Source organism: Rhinatrema bivittatum, chromosome 1, assembly GCF_901001135.1.
Source record: "Rhinatrema bivittatum chromosome 1, aRhiBiv1.1, whole genome shotgun sequence".
Taxonomy (NCBI): domain Eukaryota; kingdom Metazoa; phylum Chordata; class Amphibia; order Gymnophiona; family Rhinatrematidae; genus Rhinatrema; species Rhinatrema bivittatum.
This window is the reverse complement of record NC_042615.1, coordinates 220,641,056-220,659,811: the sequence shown is the minus strand read 5'-3', so window position 1 is coordinate 220,659,811 and position 18,756 is coordinate 220,641,056. Positions and strand designations below refer to the sequence as shown.

At 44.4% G+C, this 18,756-nt stretch overlaps 1 protein-coding gene across 2 annotated transcripts in view; it reads right to left on the bottom strand.

Moving 5' to 3' along the window:
* Positions 1-18,756, bottom strand: part of LRPAP1 (LDL receptor related protein associated protein 1) — a 90,076-nt gene that overhangs the window by 756 nt on the left and 70,564 nt on the right. Inside the window, exon 8 of one of the 2 annotated variants that reach the window (XM_029591882.1) lies at positions 17,035-17,682. The exons of the other annotated variant lie outside the window; for it this stretch is intronic. Coding sequence (XP_029447742.1) covers positions 17,644-17,682 — 39 coding nt within the window. The 3' untranslated portion in view covers positions 17,035-17,643. Of the gene's footprint in view, positions 1-17,034; positions 17,683-18,756 lie in introns of those variants that run through there. 2 annotated transcript variants of the gene reach the window in all.

Below are 18,756 nucleotides of genomic sequence, written 5' to 3'. Positions count from 1 at the left end.
GTAAGTAATGGCAATTTTGACTGCTTATCAATCATTCCCCTACTACCCCTAACTAATCAAGCTTGATATTTCACTTGGATGCAGCTCCATCACTGCTCTCTACATTAATGGGGGTGGAAGGGAAATAGAACCAAAGGGCTAAGAGAAACAGATAAGTATGAGAAAAAATGTGTGAAGCTTGCTGGGCAGACTGGATGGGCCGTTTGGTCTTCTTCTGCCGTCATTTCTATGTTTCTATCATGGAAAGGAAAATTGGTTCTTACCTAATTTTCATTCCTGGAATATCACAGATCAGTCCAGACAATTGGGTTTATGCATTCCTACTATCAGATGGAGGCAGATAAAAACTTTGACGCACTACTGCAGAGAAAGTGCCACCTGCATTCCCTCAGTATTGACCTGTCCCCAAGGCAAGATGTGTAACTCTCAACCACAAGGATCTCTTCCTATAAAGAGCTGGGGAACAAGTTGGAACTCCCAACCAAACTGCTAGAACTATATATAATTATTTTCTCCAGATCAAAATTAAACTCTGCATCACCAGCAGCATCCAGAATCAGGAGAGGTCTTTCGAAACAATCATAAGCAGAATAGGCCAGGAGTCTGGACTAAATTTGTGGTATTCCAGGATCAAAAATTATCAGGTAAGAACCAATTTTCCTTTCCTGTTCATACCCATATCAATCCAGATAAGTGGGATATCCCAAAGCCCCTTTACACTGGATGGGATCGCGAAAGACCTGCACATAGCACACTTTCCCCAAAGGTGCCCCCTGGGTCCCTAATATCCAAATGGTAATGCTTAGTGAAAGTGCGCAAAGAGGCCCACGTTGCTACCCAACAAATCTCCTGCTGCAACACCAACTGACACTCCGCCCGGAGGTTGCCTGAGCCCTAGTGGAATGTGCCTGTAAATCCTCAGCCGGCCTTTACAAATACAAGCCAAACCAATTGCCTCCTTCAAACAGTGGGAAATCGTACTCTTAGTTGCCTTACCACCATTCCTTGGTCCACTGAACACCCCAAAAAGGTGGTCCAAGATCAGAAATTCATTAGTCACCTTGAGAAATCTTAGGAGAACTGGACGCACATCCAAAAGATGAAGTTCCCTTGCATGGGGAGAATCTGGCGTCAAACACGAAAACCTGTTAACGCCATGGTTGGGCTAAGATGAAAGGCCAACACCACCTTGGGCAAAAAAGGAAGGAACCGCCCACAAGATTCCATCATCGGAAATCCGCAAAAAGGGCCCCCTGTACGATAAGGCTTGAAGCTCAGAAATCAGTCTTGCCAAGCAAATCGCCACTAGAAACACCACCTTCAGCGTAAGATCTTTTAAAGCAGCCCTGTGTAAAGGCTCGAAAGAAGGGTCACAAAAACTTGCAGAACCAAACAGATTCCAGGATGAAGAAAAGACTTCCAACTGGAGGGTGCAAATGCTTTAATCCTTTCAAGAAATGCAGTACAACCGGATGCAAAGCTAAAGGTCTCCCCTGTAGTCTTCCTCAAACAACCTAAGGCTGCCACCTGGACTCAGAGAATTATAGGCAAACCTTTGACAGCCCCTCCTACAAAAAAGCCAAAACCTGGGCCACATTTGCCTGCAAGGGAACAGTGTCATGGGCCCCCTCACCAGGCTTCAAACAAACACTCTCCAAATACTGATATACGCCAAAAAAGTGGAGGATCTCCTAGCCTGAAGCAGAGTAGTAATCACCGGCTTGGACTACCCCTTTAGGCATAAACATTGCCTTTTAAAAGCTAAGCTGCTAGAGAGACGTGATCTGCTTGTTCCAACAAGATGGGTCCTTGATGCAGCAGATCCTTCAAATGGCTTAAGCAAATGGGCCCCTTCACCAGATTCGTAAACCATGGACATCGCGGCCACTCTGACTATACCCCACCTGCGAAGGCGTACAAATGCCAGTCTACTCCTCCTATTCTCCTGGGTCTAGTTGTTGCCTGCTGATAGTCCACATGCATTTTGTTTATGCCTGCTACTTGAGATGCTGCTAGAGTTGCTAGATTAAGCACCGTCCAGGCAAAGAGCTCTTGAACCTCTTGAGCCGCTGAACAACTCTTCGTTCCACCCCGATTGATATAGGCCACCACTGTTGTATTGTCCGAGAAGACGAACTGCCTGGCCCTGAATCAGAGGGATAAAGAACAGCGTCCTCTGAACCGCCCTTGTCTCCAGACTGTCGATGGACCAGGACGCTTCCACCAGGGCCACTGCCCTTGGGCTGCCGATCCTTGACACACCACTCCCCAACCACTGAGACTGGCATCTGTGGTCACCACCACCCAGTCCGGAACCTACAGATCCACTTCCTTCTCTAAATGGCCACCATGCGAGGCTTTATCTGGCCTCTTCCTGGAGCAGCAGCAGCACTTTAAACTTCTCAGACATTGGATTCCAATGAGATAGGAGAGCTTTCTGTAAGGGTCGCATGTGCACAAAGGCCCATGGCACCAGATCTAGTGTAGAAGCCATGGACCCTAGTATCTGTAAATAATCCCAGACCTTGGGAACTGGCAGGTCCCTCAAATGAACCACTTGTGACTACAGCTTGAGAATCCTTTCCAGGGTGAGGAACACCTTGCCCACCAGGGTGTTGAATCTCACACCTAGATAGTCCAAGGACTGAGACGGGACCAGCTGACTCTCCCCCAGCCTAGGGACTCCAGTCGCTCCGTCACTTGCCGAATGGAGGCAAAACGCACCGTTTCAGACTTCGCCCAAATGAGCCAATCATCGAAATAAGGATTAACCAGGGGATCTCTCTGAGTGCTGCCGCCACTACTACCACTTTCGTGAACGTTCAGCACTGTAACCAATCCGAAGGGCAGGGCTTGAAACTGAAAATGCTCTCCTAGCACAGTGAATGACAAATCTGATGATCCACCCTGCTGGGAATATGGACATATGCCTCCAAATTGACAGGCCGATACAGTACAGTGCGCTTCACCGGAGCATTTGCTAGATGAAGCTCCATCCATTTGAGATGCTAGCTTTACCCCTTATTCAGTAAGGGGTAATAGCGCATCAAAAACGCGCGTTCAACCCCCCCGAGACTAATAGCGCTCGCAACATGCAAATGCATGTTGATGGCCCTATTAGTCATTCCCGCGCGATACAGTAAGTAAAATGTGCAGCCAAGCCACACATTTTACTTTAAGAAATTAGCGCCTACCCAAAGGTAGGCGTTAATTTCTGCCGGCGCCGAGGAAGTGCACAGAAAAACAGTAAAAACTGCTTTTCTGTGCACCCGACTTAATATTATGGCGATATTCTGAGGTCCCAAATGTTAAAAAAAAATTTTTTAAATCAGCTCACGGGTTGAAAACCGGATGCTCAATTTTGCCGGCGTCCGGTTTCTAAACACGTGGCTGTCAGCGGGCTCGAGAACCGACGCCGCCAAAATTGAGCGTCTGCTGTCAAACCCATTGACAGCCGCTCCTGTCCAAAAAAAGGCGCTAGGGACGTGCTAGTGTCCCTAGCGCCTTTTTACCGCGGGCTCTATTTTAAATATTTTGTTTTACTGTAGCGCCCGCTCTCCCGCGAACTTTACTATATCGGCCTGTGAGAGAGGCCAGGAACTCCCCTTTGCACACCGCCGCAATCACTGTTCGAAAACGTGGAACCCGCAACATCTCATTGACCCTCTGCAAATCCAGAATGGGCCGAAACAAGCCCTCCTTCTTGGGAACCACGAAGTACACAGAATTCCTTCTCTGACCGTGCTCTGATCGGCACCAGGAGGATGGCTTCCAATTGCTGTAGAAGCAACAGTGTCCCACACTACAGCTCACTTGGTGGGCAAAGTGCAATGAGACACTATGAAGGCCTCCTTGAAGGGGGGTTAAGAAAGTTCTAATGCGTAGCAGTCATTACTTCCAGCACCCACTGGTCAGAGATAATTCTGGTCCACTCCTCATAAAAAAAAAAAAAAAAAAAAATTTAAGGGACAACCTTCCTCTGACAGCCACAAGGGAGGCGTGGACCAGCCCACCTTCATTGGGTGGGCCTAACGCCTCTGGATCCCCCGAAAGAACTGCTGCCTTCCTGAACTCTGCTTCTGTGAAGAACTGGATGAACTTCTGCTGGCATGAAATCTCATCTCATGGAAGAGGGTCAATGAGAGCTGGGATTTTAAGGAACCAGAACTTCTACTGAATCTAAGTGCAATTTTATTTTATTTACCTGTGCTTCAATGTAACAGAGCTGTCTATTTGCCAAAGTTTGTGCCTTGTTCTGTTTGTAAGGGGCAGATTTGATATTGAAACCTGAAAGTGAGCTATTTTGTCCCGGGGTCAATCTGATTCTTTGGGCTGTGCTTAGCCAGGCAACAGGAAGCACTAAAGCTTCTTGTGTCCAGCAAAGTAAAAGTTTAACTTAGTAAGCCAATCAGGGGTGGGTGTTATCAAACTCAATTGCAGATACAGAGACCTGAGAACAACCTTGACCAAGGGTTAACTGTTTAACTCCCTCCCACCCCTAGGTTTGTTTTTCTGATATAGTCTGCCTAAATATATAATTGGCAACAAGATAAATTAGTAAATTGGTATTTCCTTAGGTGTTATTCATCAAATTTACCAAAATGAGGACTATCCAATGTAACTATTGTGGAGCCATTATTCTGAGAGAAATCATCTGGAAACTTAGGGCTTGCACCATTTGCTCAGAACTCTCTTCCTTGAAAAAGGAGCTGGCTGAAGTTAAAGTTGAATTAGATGCAATAAAGAAAGTTTCACCTACTTTACAGTATTCAGGAATTAATTCCCCATTACCACAGAAAAACCAAAAGTCAAGGAAAAAGGGGTTTACAGTGGGCTCAGGTAGGATAAGACCTGTGACCCACAGACACTCATTCTTGACAGCTGTGCAGCCCACAAGTCTACCCCCCCACTCATACAGGGCATTAAGGAACTCAAAAACACAACAGGATTACAGTGGGATCTGGTAGAGTTAGACCTGTGATGCGGAGACACAAGCTGTATCAAATGACAAGTACAAAATGCCTTCTCTATTAAATACTGAAGAGGTTCTTGAGAAAAAGATTGAAGTGTTATCTGAAAAGAAAGAAGAAACCCAATGCATACAGAAGTTCCATAAAACAATCAGTAACCTAAAGAAAAATCTCACTATGCTAGGTGACTGTCAGAGGCACTAATCTGGGAACTCTCAGTGAGGGAAACATCACAGTTAGTTAAAAGCCTCCCAGGATCATCGGCCAGTAGAAATGCTATTCAAACAGTCAGTGACAGTAGAACATTAGAATGTCACCCCCCAAATACAAATACAATAAAAAAAAAAAAGGCAAAGTGGATAACAAAAGTCAGCAAAATACTGAAGCGACTAATATATATGTTAGAAAAGTAAAGAAAAGCAAGAGCAGCATGCAACCTCTCTGGTTCACAAAGGAGGTGGCTGATAAAATAAAAAAAAAAAGTTAAACGAACAGCGTTTAAGAAATATGAAAGATCCCAAAGGGAGGATCACAAGGAAAAATATCTGGTAAAACTGAGGGAGATGAAGAAAGTAATCAAGTGAAAAGTCAAGTGGAAGAAAGGATTGCCAAAGAGGTAAAGCGAGGTGACAAAACATTTCAGATACATCAGTGAAAGGAGAAAAGTCCAAAGTGGTATAGTGAAATTGAAAGGTGAAAAGGATCAATGGGTGGAGACAGATGAAGAAATGGCAGAAATATTAAACGAATACTTCAGTTCGGTGTTCACTAAAGAAGACCCCGGAGAAGGACAGACGCTAGTTAACAAGAAACTGGAGGGGAGTGGAATGGATGAAACTCCATTTACGGAAGAGAATGTATGGGAAGAGCTAGGAAAACTGAAAGTGGACAAAGCCATGGGGCCTGATGAGGTTCATCCCAGGATACTGAAAGAGCTCAGATGTGCTGGCAGCTCCGCTGAGTGACCTGTTCAATAGATCCCTGAAAACGGAGTGGTGCCGAGTGACTGGAGAAGAGCAGCGGTGGTCCCTCTTCACAAGAGTGGGAGCAGAGAGGAGGCTGGAAACTACAGTCCGGTTAGCCTCACCTTGGTGGTGGGAAAAGTATTGGAGTCGCTGCTGAAGGAAAGAATAGTGAACTATCTACAAGCAGCAGAATTGCTGGACCAGAGGCAGCATGGTTTCACCAAAGGAAGGTCCTGTCAGACGAATCTGATAGACTGATTGTGTGACTAAGGAATTGGATCGAGGAAGAGCGCTCGATGTCATCTACTTGGATTTTAGCAAAGCTTTTGATACAGTCCCGCACAGGAGGCTAGTGAATAAAATGGAAGCTTGGGAGTGAGTGCCAAGGTGGTGGCCTGGATAGCAAACTGGTTGAAGGACAGAAGACAATGTGTGATGGTAAACAGAACTTACACGGAAGAGAGAGCGATGATGAGCAGAGTGCCGCAAGGGTCGGTGTTGGGACCTGTCCTGTTCAATATCTTCGTGAGCGACAATCGCAGACAGGATAGAAGGTAAGGTTTGTCTATTTGCTGATGATACTGAGATCCGCAACAGAGTGGACACGCTGGAAGGACTTGCGAGAATGAGACGGGATTTAAGGAAGCTGGAAGACTGGTTGAAGATATGGCAGCTGAGATTCAATGCCAAGAAGTGCAGAGTCATGCATATGGGGTGTGGAAATCCGAAAGAAATGTATTCTATGGGGAGTGAAGGGCTGATGTGCACGGAGCAGGAGAGATACCTTGGTGTGATAACATCTAACGATCTGAAGTCGGCGAAACAATGTGACAAGGCGATAGCTAAAGCCAGAAGAATGCTGGGCTGCATAGAGAGAGGAATAACGAGTAAGAAAAGGGGGAAAATAACCGTGAAAGCATGCTGGGCAGACTAGATGGGTGTTTGGTCTTCTTCTGCCATCACTTCTATGTTTCTATAAGAGAGTGCGAGACGGAAAGGTCTTTTTAGTTCCCTTATCCTCGGGCAACCTATTCCCCTTAGAGTCTGCCAGATGCTTCATCAGCTTCTCCAGGTCTTCACTGAACAACAACTGCCTCTTAAAAAGGAGCAAGTTGCACCTTCGACCAAACATCCTCTGACCAATTGCGTAGCCACAGAAGCCTTTGTGCAGCCACCACGAACACCGTGTTCCTAGCCGAAGTGTGAAGCAAATTGTAAAGGGCATCCGTCACATAAGCAGACTCCCTCACCCAGCACAAACAAGCCCTCTGCATAAGGCTGGAGCAGACTGTAGCTCTCAGGCTCAGAGCAGAGACCTCAAACAGTCTCTTCAACAGGATCTCCAGCTTCTGATCCTGGACATCCTTCAAAGCCGCTGATTCTACCACTAGAAAAGTCTTAAGTCACCACTGATACCGCCACATCCACCTTCGGCAGCTTCCACATCTCTAAGATGCTCCCAGGCAGGGGGTACAACCTGGCCAAAGCCCTGGCCACCTTCAATCCGGTTTCTAGGGAATCCCACTCCCGATCAATTTCTTCACCTGCTTCGGCAAAAGGAATGTCCTCTGTGGTCCACGCAGACCCTCCAACACCAGGTTTACCCATCTGTCCGTCCTCCTGTGTCACCTGAATCACAGTTCTTCCAAAACCTGAGGGATGAGTGATCACAATTCATCCTTGAAAAATAACCTAACAACCTTAGTATCATCTCCTTCCGTCAAAGGGACTGCGCTTATATCCAGGTTCCCCAGCGAGCCAGCCCCAGGATCCATGCCCTGACCAGTGCCCTGGTCCTCCTGTGGCCCCTGCGGATCATCGCCTGTCAGATCAGCACCCTTGGAATCCTCAGAGGAAGTATCAGCAAGCGAATGCTCAAGACCCAACAGGCACAAAATGCCCCCATTCCAGAGGTGCCTCAGTACAAGGTCTCTTAAGGCCAATCTGGTCTGGCTGAGAGGCTGGCCACTTATTTGCCAGCTCCTGTTTGGTGAGATAGGACTCGTGCATCAGCAAAACAAAATCTGCAGAAAAGCCACCACGGGTCAGCTGCTCTGTGGTCAGAGTCCTTTCCTGTGTTTGCTGGTACTGCTCCACCCTCATCTGATCCCTGAACCACAGGAGAAAGTCTGTGTGTGTGAGATCCCTGCTTTCCACATCCAAGGCAGGGCTCCTGCCACATGGAGGTAAAATGGCCACCATCTGAGCCTCACCCCCTGGGGCCTCCTGCACAGGGCCTGCAGCCTGAGTGCAGTGTCTGCCCCTGGGAATCTGGGTCGAGGCTCCCACACCTCCAGAAACACAGATCAGACAGAGAAGGGACACACTAAATGGGAGAACCCCTCCCCCTGCAGGCCAGACAGTATTTGCCACATTCAGGAGTTGGCATGGTGCACGGGGCACGGCTAAAAATAAGAGCAGGAGAAAAAATAAAGCCGCTGCAGCTGCGTTGCTATCTGGGCTCTGGGTGCAGAAAGGACAGCACAAGCCACGTGAGTCTGTTCTCCTCCTGACGCTGAGCCGACCAAACTGTGCAAGGGAAACAATTAACCGCACGGTCGTCCCTGAAAGACCCCAGTCTCCCCAGCCCCTCAAGGAAGGACAGAAAGGGGGCAGGAAGACACTCTCCTGCTTCTGGGGCTCCAGGATGCTTCCACAGACCGGCTTCGGTGGGAAGCCCTCAGGGGGAGCGAGGGAACCAGGACCTCAGACTTTCCCTACCCCTGGAATCAAGGGTCGAGCCTAGCTGGGGATATCCAACCTCCCTGCTCAACCAGAGGGATGGCCCATGAAGGTACTTAACATTTGGGAGCTCCGGATCTTCTTTTCCCTAAATTGTTCGTTTAAAAAAAAAAAAAAAAAAAAGAAGAAAAAAAGTAAAGACTGCAGGTTTGCACCACTACCATCTGCTGAGAGAAATACTGAGACTGCAGGTGGCACTTATGTAGCAGTGCCTCAAAACTTTTGTTTTTTGCTTTCATATGCTGGTAGGCATACATAAACCCACTTGTCTGAACAGGAACACATTTTTGCCTCCTGCACTAGGCCATCGATGCCCAATGACCTCTGATCTCTTCTGTGGCTGAATAATCTCAAAACTTTTGCAGTGTGCAAAGTCACCAACAGGTCCAGGAATGGGAGACCCTAGTGATCCCAAATCAGCTGAAATGCCTTGTCTGACAATGCCCACTGTCCTGGGTCCAGACCCTCCCTGCTGAGAAAGTCTGCTCTCATGTTGTCTTTGCCTGCAATATGCAAGGCTGAGATCTGGAGATGCATCTCTACCCATTCCATGAGTCGATCTATTCACCTCAACACTTGGTGGCTCTTGGTACTTCCTTGTTGAGTGATGTAAGCCACAGTCGTTGCATTATCTGACATTATGCGGACCTAGCAACCCTGCAGCTGAGCTATAAACATGCCAACTGGACCACCCTGGCCTCCAGGCGATTGATGTTCCAGAGTGACACTCTGCACTCCAGCACCCTTGCGCCATCAGCTCTACAGTGAGCTCCCCAACCAAGGAGACTCACATCTGTTGTCAGTACTAGTCAGTCCAGTGGGGATAGCGAAACTCCCTTCTGTAGGTGATCCGCCTGCATCCACCACTGCAGTTGGGAGGAAACCTCCATCAGCAGGTGGAGCCGAATAGAATAGTCCTGAGACTGCAGAGTTCACCGAGAGAGCAGGGAGTGCTGAAGAGGACACTTATGCACTCTTGCCCATGATACCACTTCCAGGGTTGCCACCATTAAGCCAAAGTCCTGCAGGTAAGACCATACGGTCAGATGCAAAGTGTTCAACAGAGTTGAGCTAGCAATTTCTGAATTCAAGCTTCTGGCAAGAACACTTTGCCCTGCTTAGTGTTGAACTGAACCCCCAGGTATTCCAACAACTGAGTAGGCTGAAAACTGCTCTTGGCTACGTTCACCACCCAGCCTAGTTCCTGCAACAGGGAAAGTACCTTGCAAGTCACCAAGCAGCTCTCTTCCAGCAACTTGGTGCAAATCAGCCAGTTAACCAATTATGGATGTACTAGGAATCCATCCTGGGCCTCCGCTGCTCTTTTTCTACCATCTAAGAGCTCTGCTATTCTGCTGGAACCCGCTGGACATTTTACCTCATTATCCTGCCTGGAACCCGCGCCTCAAAGTCGGACCGAGAGCAAGGTCACGCCCCCGCCCTGACATCATCAGGGGGCGACGACTGCTTAAAACGCGGCGTTTTCGCGGAGGGGCTTCGTGCCTGGGCCTCCGCTGCTCTTTTTCTACCATCTAAGAGCTCTGCTATTCTGCTGGAACCCGCAGGACATTTTACCTCATTATCCTGCCTGGAACCCGCGCCTCACAGTCGGACCGAGAGCAAGGTCACGCCCCCGCCCTGACATCATCAGGGGGAGACGACTGCTTAAAACACAGCGTTTTACACAGGCGCCGCGCGACGAAGGGGCGCGACAAAGGGGCCTGCCCCTTTGTTTGCCCCTTCGTTTCGCCCTTTGATAATAACATTTCCAAAGCTACCTTCTGAAATCAGCTCATCTATTCCATCCGCAATGGAAATTCCCACAATCATTGGACAAGGAAATTATTTAAATATGCATACACAGCCGAAAAAAAAGTATACTAGTAACAAGAAATATCTTAACCGGACTCTTATACCTGTTATGTCTACTATATACACCACTATACTCACTACTCTGACTTTCTTTCTCTGTAATGCACAATCTGTGCGAAAAAAAGTCCCTATTCTGTTGAACATCATTCACACAAACAAACCAGATTTCTTCTTAATTACCGAATCATGGTTAACCAGTGCAGACATAGTTACTGTAAACAATCTAACCCCAGATGGCTACACTGCCATCTCTGAGCCTAGAATAAATCGCAGAGGGGGAGGCTTGTTAGCCATCATTAAATCATCCCTGAAACCAGTGAAAAAGCAACTCACTACCTCTGGCTCCTTTGAAATTCTACTTATCACTACCACTTTATTAAATATTGGCATCATATACTGTCCACCTGGTTGTCTTAATATAGAACTTTCCAACTTTATAGAAACTATTGCAACTCTCCCCATAGGTTTAACCAAAACTATCTTGCTTGGAGATTTCAATATACATATCAATAATTTTACTATGCTCTCTAACTCATTTATGGATTCTATGTCAGGCCTTGGCTGGGAACAACTTGTAAAGACCCCTACTCACACTAAAGGCCAAATACTAGACTTAGTATTCTTCAATTCTCTCTTTGCTACCCCCATCTGGGACGATATTACAATAACACCTATACCCTGGTCAGACCATTATAAAATTAACTTTTCCCTTAACATACATCACAATAAACAAAGATCTGAGAAACATACTAAGATATTCAAAAGAAAATTCATTAGTACAGACTCCTTCTTAGAAGCCATATCGCCTACCCTACCTCACACTACTTCAGATACCATAGAAGATTCAGTAGAAAAATGGAACCATATTATCTCATCTACTTTAGATACCATTGCCCCCTTCAAACAGATTTTCCCTAATAACAAAAAGAAAGCATCCTCCCCCTGGTATACAAAATCCTTACAAACCTTCAAAACACTTCTGAGAAAACTTGAACGTAAATGGCGACGCAATCGAACCTTTGAAACAAAAAATGCCTATTATTCCACACTCCGTCGTTACAATAAAGAAATAGATAAAGCTAAGAAACATTATTATGCAAACAAAATCTCCAAAGCTAACGGGAATCCTAATATGCTATTTAACATTGTAAAACAGTTAACTACCCCTCAAAGTAACAACTTCACAGAATTTGACTATACTTTCTGCAATAAAATAGCTACCCACTTTAAAACAAAAGTAACAAATATTTTCAAAGAATTCTCTCAATTACCTTACCCCTCAATTACTATCAAAGACATCAATGAACAGTGGTCTGAATTTTTTCCCATATCTGAAGACACCCTACTCACCATAATTAACAAGCAGAAACCATCTAACTCTCCTGAAAATCCATGTTCAGGTGTCTTCTTTAAAGCCCTTGGCCCACATGCCAGTACTTTTCTCTGTTCTTTAGTTAACCAATCCCTAGAAACAGGTCATTTTCCAAATATGTTAAAAAAGACTTCTATCTTACCTATCATGAAATCAAAAACAAAAGATGTAACAGATCTCAACAACTACAGACCCATTGCTACACTCACCTCTCTAGCCAAAGTAATTGAATCTGCAGTTCTTCGCCAGCTAACCGAATTTCTATCAGATAATAACATTCTCCACATCAACCAACACGGCTTTAGAAAAGGACATTCTACAGAAACTCTTCTCTTAGCAACTTTTGACACTATTCCGTGCTTTTGACTCTTACACTGACTATATCATCGTTTTCTTAGATATTTCCGCAGCCTTCGATACTGTAGATCATCACATACTTATCTCCGGCCTCAAATCCATTGGCATCACAGGTACAGTCTTAAACTGGTTCACTTCTTTTCTTACAAACCGTCCTCAACAAGTTAACTTTAATCATCATTCCTCCGAATCTTACACAATTCCATCAGGTGTTCCACAAGGTTCCTCACTATCTCCTATATTATTTAATATATATCTCTTGCCCCTCTGTCACATTCTCTCATCACTCAACCTACAATTCAAAATCTATGCAGACGACATTCAGTTCCTAGTACCCTACGAAACATCCTGGTCTAATACATTATCTATGGTCTCTCTCTACTTGTCTACCATCAACTCTTGGCTTTCTCACAACCGTCTAAAATTGAACCCATCCAAGACTGAAATTGTTCATCTAACATCCATCTCAGACACTTCCATAGGTCCTCCCTCACACTGGTCTATAAACGGATCACCTATTCCCATTACACAATTCGCTACAAATCTAGGTGTCATCATAAACTCAGATTTATCAATGAAACAACACATCTCCTCTAACACAAAAAAATCTTTCTATAAGTTACAGCTTCTTAAACGTCTCCGTCCTCTCCTTTTTCACCAAGACTTCCGAACTATTCTCCAATCTTTAATTTTTTCTGGCTTAGACTACTGCAACGCTCTCTATTTAGGACTCCCCAACTCTATAATTCATCCCTTACAAATTATTCAAAACAGTGCAGCTCGCATTCTATCAGGTACCTCTATTCGAAATCATATTACACCTATCCTTCAATCTCTTCATTGGTTACCCATAAAATACAGAATAAAATATAAAATCCTCACTATCATTCACGGTCTAATAAATAACTCATCTTCCACTTGGCTTTGCTCACTACTCCGTATCTATAAACCAGCAAGACATTTAAGATCACTAACCCATAACCTACTTGACACTCCTTCCCCCCGACAGGCTAGACTAGACATCACCAGAAAAAGGGCCTTCTCAGTAGCAGGCCCTTTTCTCTGGAACTCACTACCCAACCCACTTCGTCTAATATCTAACCTTCAACAATTCAAAAAATCATTAAAAACACATTTCTTCCAAATGGCATTCAATACTCCTCCACAAACAACTCAACATCACTCCACAACCTAGTAATTTCTCAATTCCCATATCTTTATTTCCACCCGCTACCCTTCCTGACCTTAACTTGAATTTAGGCCCAGCTCCATTAGACTTTTTTGTTAATTTTATTTTTACCTATAAGGTATATATCAGTTTTATGTATTTTTATAGTATTTTTTAAGCTCGTTTCATTTATTTTATTTTACTTTTACTCTTATTGTAAACCGTTTTGACAAGATACCCTGTTTTGAAAAGCGGTATATAAATATTTAAATAAAATAAAAAAATAAATAAAAATCCTTTCTGAACTCCGCCACAACTACCACCATCACCTTGGAAAGGGTTCAGGAGTGGTGGCCAGATCAAAGGACAGCGCCCGAAACGGAAAGTGTCATCCCAGAACTGCAGCAAGTGTTTATGTTCTAGCTGTATGGGAATGTGGAAATATGCCTCTGACAGATCCAGAGGTAAGAAATTCCCCAGACTGCACAGCCATTAACAGAGCACAATGTCCATGCAAAAATGCTTCTCTCGCAGATGACTATTGACCCCTTTGAGGCCCAGGATGGGATGAAAAGAGCCCTCCTCTGCACAATGAACTAAATGGAACATCACTCCGTATTTTCTTGGAACATGGACACTGACCACAGCCCTCATACTGAGGAGCCATGCCAATGCAGTTCCCACTGCCTGCTTTTTCTGTGGTGAGTGGCAGGAAGACACCATGAACACATCCCGAGAAACACTGCGAAAATCTAGTGCATATCCTTCTCGTATCACCTCCAGAACCCACTGATCCAATGTGATTCTGACCCACCTGTGATAAAAAATAGTGGCATTCCCCTATCTCCCATTTCTCGGGGGTGGCGAGTAGGAGACATGGGAGGTTCCACTAGCCGAGCCTGCACCTCTTCTGGGTCGTTGGGGGTGAAAGGACTGAGACCTACTGAAGGGTCAAGTTCTCTGAAAGTTTGCTCCTCTATAGGGTCAAAAATGCTTGGATCCTCAAGCACGACCTCTCATATGAAGGGAGTGCTGCGCCTGCTTATCTTCCTGCAAAACAAGAGATCCAGGCTTAACGAAACCAGAGGAAGACAATTTACCCTGAGCCTAAACAGCACTGGCACAAGTCAGTGGGTACTCCTGGTTGAGGCGACTGAATATGGCAAGCAATGCAGAGAAAGATGCTTAGGCTTGTTAGGCACAGGTGCTAGAATGGTCAACAATGTGCTGAGTGGCAGCTGGAGATGTGCGTCTAGCTGATTTTTTTTTTTTTTTTTAAAAGCTCAACTAGGTGCCCAAAAAATTATGCGCCCAAAACTTGTGCACGTACATCTAGGCACCCAAGTTTACGTGTCCAACACTGAAGCGCGCACATTTAGGTGCCTACCTAGGTGGCCAAGAAGGTAAGCGCACAAAAAACTAAAGCGCACAATACCACTTGAGCTCAGGGAAACATCACTTAATGTGGGCGCACAGACTACAAGACCTGAATTAATGGAGCACACCACTGAGTGCACAAGTAGACGCACACGCTGGGTCAAAAATTCTGTAAAGGGCAGCCTAAGTGCGCGAAAAGCCGTTGCGGCCTACCACACAGTGTGCAGCAAAAAGCCTCGGCATGGGGCTTAGCCTAAGGAGGCTGCTCAACCCTCCAGACTACCCATGTTTGGCCTCCCATGGAGTGGGACGCATGTCGGACTGGTGCACTGAGCATGGAGACCGGGGAGGAGGAAGTCCTTCCTTCTAAGTCCCTGTATAAGTTTCTTTTAAAACTTACTGAAGCTCAGCCCTACCTTCCTGAGTATAGAGACTGTCTCCGGCTGCAGGGGGAGAGGGCATGTATTGGTCACTGCCGCACTCTGCTTCCCGCACCCGCTGCCTTTCAGTTGTACAAGCAGCTAAGTCCATGCCGACTGAAAACAGCCAAAAGACACTCGAAGGACCATGGAAATCACCTCAGGAATTCTCAACTGTGGGAGTGACCAAGTGGTATCACCGCAGGAGAGTGGGACAAATTTATTCCTGAATTCTTTAAGAGACTAAGCAATCCCCAGTGAGGAGATGCACGTCCATCTGCTGAAGACAGAGAATACTGGCGGGTTGATGTAACTGTAGGGGTGTACACACACACGTGCGTGTATAAAAACTACTATCTATCTCTCTCTATACACACACACACACACACACACACACCTGTTTGCTCCATCCCCTGGTAGGAATACATAACCCACTTGTTCTGGGTTCTTCTGTCTGGATGCTAAGAAACAGTTCAATTTAATGGAATCTGCAAGGTACTGACAATGCTGGAGATAAGATGCTGTGCTTGATGATCTTAATCTGACCCAGCATAGCATTTACGTTTATATTATTATTATTTTTTTTTTTATAAAAACTACAGCAAAGCATTCCTGTTAAACATCAAATTTTTACTAGATGTCTTTTTTTCTCTTACAAATCCCTTAAAACTACTGACAGACTTCTAACAAGTCACAGATGCATAGAAAGTAATTTTGAAAGATTTCTAATCAAATCATATTCTAGGGAAAGGCAGCTCAACCATAACAAAAACATTCAAATCTACTTTTCTATTATAGTGCTAAAAAGTAACCTTGGATTAGCCAAACAGAAATGAGACAACTGCTTCATGCATTTTTAGACTGCTAAGTTTGGACCAATAACCCACCCCTTGTTAACTTTGCCCCCACATACCAAAGCACTTCATGGACCTTTGGTACATTACTCACTCAACCATGCCATTTCTTCGAAAAGGCAAAAAAAAAAAAATCACAGCAAGAAATACTCTGACCAGTCTTGTTAAGTTATATAAAATGTTTAAAATTGTACTACCATTCCTAAAATAAATAGTTTTCTGTGACAGAACCCCCAGATTTAACCCTTATATGTGAACTTCGACCAAAGGTTGCTCTTTTTAGATAAATAATCTTAATCTAGTTGCTTCCAGGAAGCAATCTAAAAAGTTTGTTTTTTTGTTTAAAACTTTAAATGCCGTTCTGGAATCAGAATCCAGCAGCTCAATTTCAAGCCAACCAGCAAAACTGTGGCTACTTCTACTGTGCTTGATGACAGCACGCCAACCAAAAGCAAACAGCGGCAACATTAGAAGTGAATCTGTCATCTTTGAAAGGAAATTGCACTGATGTGTAGTAAGAAACAGAATGCAGAATAGTTGTGCATTGGATACAGAGCTGATTTCCAACACTTGCATGGGAAATGAAAGCTTTCCATACTTAGCTTATGGCTTCACCAGTCTTTAGTCATGGAGATAATACTCCTACTCAAATCACAAAAAAGCTTACACAGTTTGAGTTCTACATCTATTCATGGTGTATGCCAATTATAAGAGATTAGCCATGCAGCATAAGAGATTAGCCATGCAGCATATAACCATATCCACAGATTTTCCAAAATTTCAAGAGATATAAAAGGAGAAGTTTTAACAAAGTATTCCCTCACTCTAAGACTAAAGCACAGACTGTGAGAAAACCTTTAGAAGTTTAGACCTATGTAGATTTATTATATCAGAAGGAAAACCTATGGCAAAAATCAGGTAGAGAGCTGTTTGTGTTACTCCACAATCTCAGTTTAACAATTTTTTTTTTTTTTTTTTGGCTACTAAAACGTTTGAGAAATCAGAATGTTAAATGTTTGCATGTGTTTTACACACATCTTTGCTGAAAGAAACAGCAGCACTCACAATGGCACATGAAGACACCTACGGCCAGCAATGCCATTTCTACATGAACACAATAACTTAGTTCACTGCATAACCATTTTTACATCAAGGGCCGCAAACAATAATGAACTTGAATTTTGCAGCCTGAAGTGTCCTCCTCATTCTTTGGGCTTCCAGCTCCAATCAGAACCTTTCATTCTTGACACCATGGGATTTTACCCCTAACCCTATCATTGCAGTACCATTTTTACTGCCTGAGAACAGGCCACAGCTATTCTGGATGCTAATACATGTGTATGTCAAGTTTGTTCAGCCCTAGCAAGACTGATACAGAGCCTAGGGTTTTACCAATTATTTTTGATGAGGTTCAGATTGGGCCATCTGATTCTTTCAGTTTAATAATTGCTTAACAGAGATAGTACACATTGGATATAATCTAAACTCAAGTCTAATCGCAGCAAGTCTGAGTCCATTTGGTTTGCAAGGAAGCATGATGTTTCCACTCAGTTTCTGCTTCCTATGGCCAGCTGTGTCAGGTATTCCTATTCAGACAGAGGTCATTATTACTCTTGGTGTAAAAAAAAAATAAAAATAGATGTTTCTTTGAATTTCACCATGCATAGGAGAATAAAGAAAACACAAAAAACTAATTGTAAATTGCTTTGAATTACAAAAAAACAAACAAACATGAAATAAACTAAAGTTCAATTTTCAAAGAGTTTTGGGTCCTTAACTTTGGGGGGAGAGGCTCTTAAATAACCATTTTGAAAACAAACTGGGGCAGAGTGCTTAAATTTAGGATCCGGGGGAAAGGGTATGTGCGTGCGTGTGTAGGGAGACATGCTCAGTAAGCTGACATGTTATTTGGCTAAAGGTTAACCAGATAACTTGTCCCAGGATATTCAGCAGGATGAACTTCCCATTGAATATAATCAAAGTTATCCAGCTACACTTAAAGACCTGTGCAGCTATGTTTGAATACTGACAGAAGTTAAGGTTGCAGCCTTGTGTAACTGGATAACTTAAGCCTTAACCAGCTATATTCGAAACAGTCAAGTGGCATTATATATTACAAAAAAAGTATGCTGCAAACCTGTGGCATGATAACACCCCATCCTCCCCAATATTTCATAACTGGTCCTGCCAGGGCAAGCACCCCATATCCCTCTGAACACTTCCAAATAGTAAAAATGGTGTGGGGGGAGGGATGGGTCACCGATCTCCTCGCCCCTCCTTTTCCTGGTTGTTTTTTTCTGGTAATAAAAAGTCTCCCGCGCACCCCCCTCCCCACCTGCAATTTCAGGCACAGGACATTCCTCCCCAGATCTTGAAAACAGCCGGTTAAGTCCCAAGTTACCTGGCTATACAAGGAAAGATAAATTTTAGACCTACTCTGAAGCAGGCTTAAGGTTAACCTGCTAGCTTAGCTGGGTACAAATGAAAACTGTCCAAGTTAACCAGATTAACTTTAGGACAACCCCAGAATACCCATCTGGCTAAGTATCCCAAAATTAAAAAAACTTGCTATTTAGCCAGATAACTCCCAAATTATCTGGCTAAACAGCTTTGAATATGGTCCTCCTAGTTTCACTAGGTACCTAAATTTAGGAAACTAA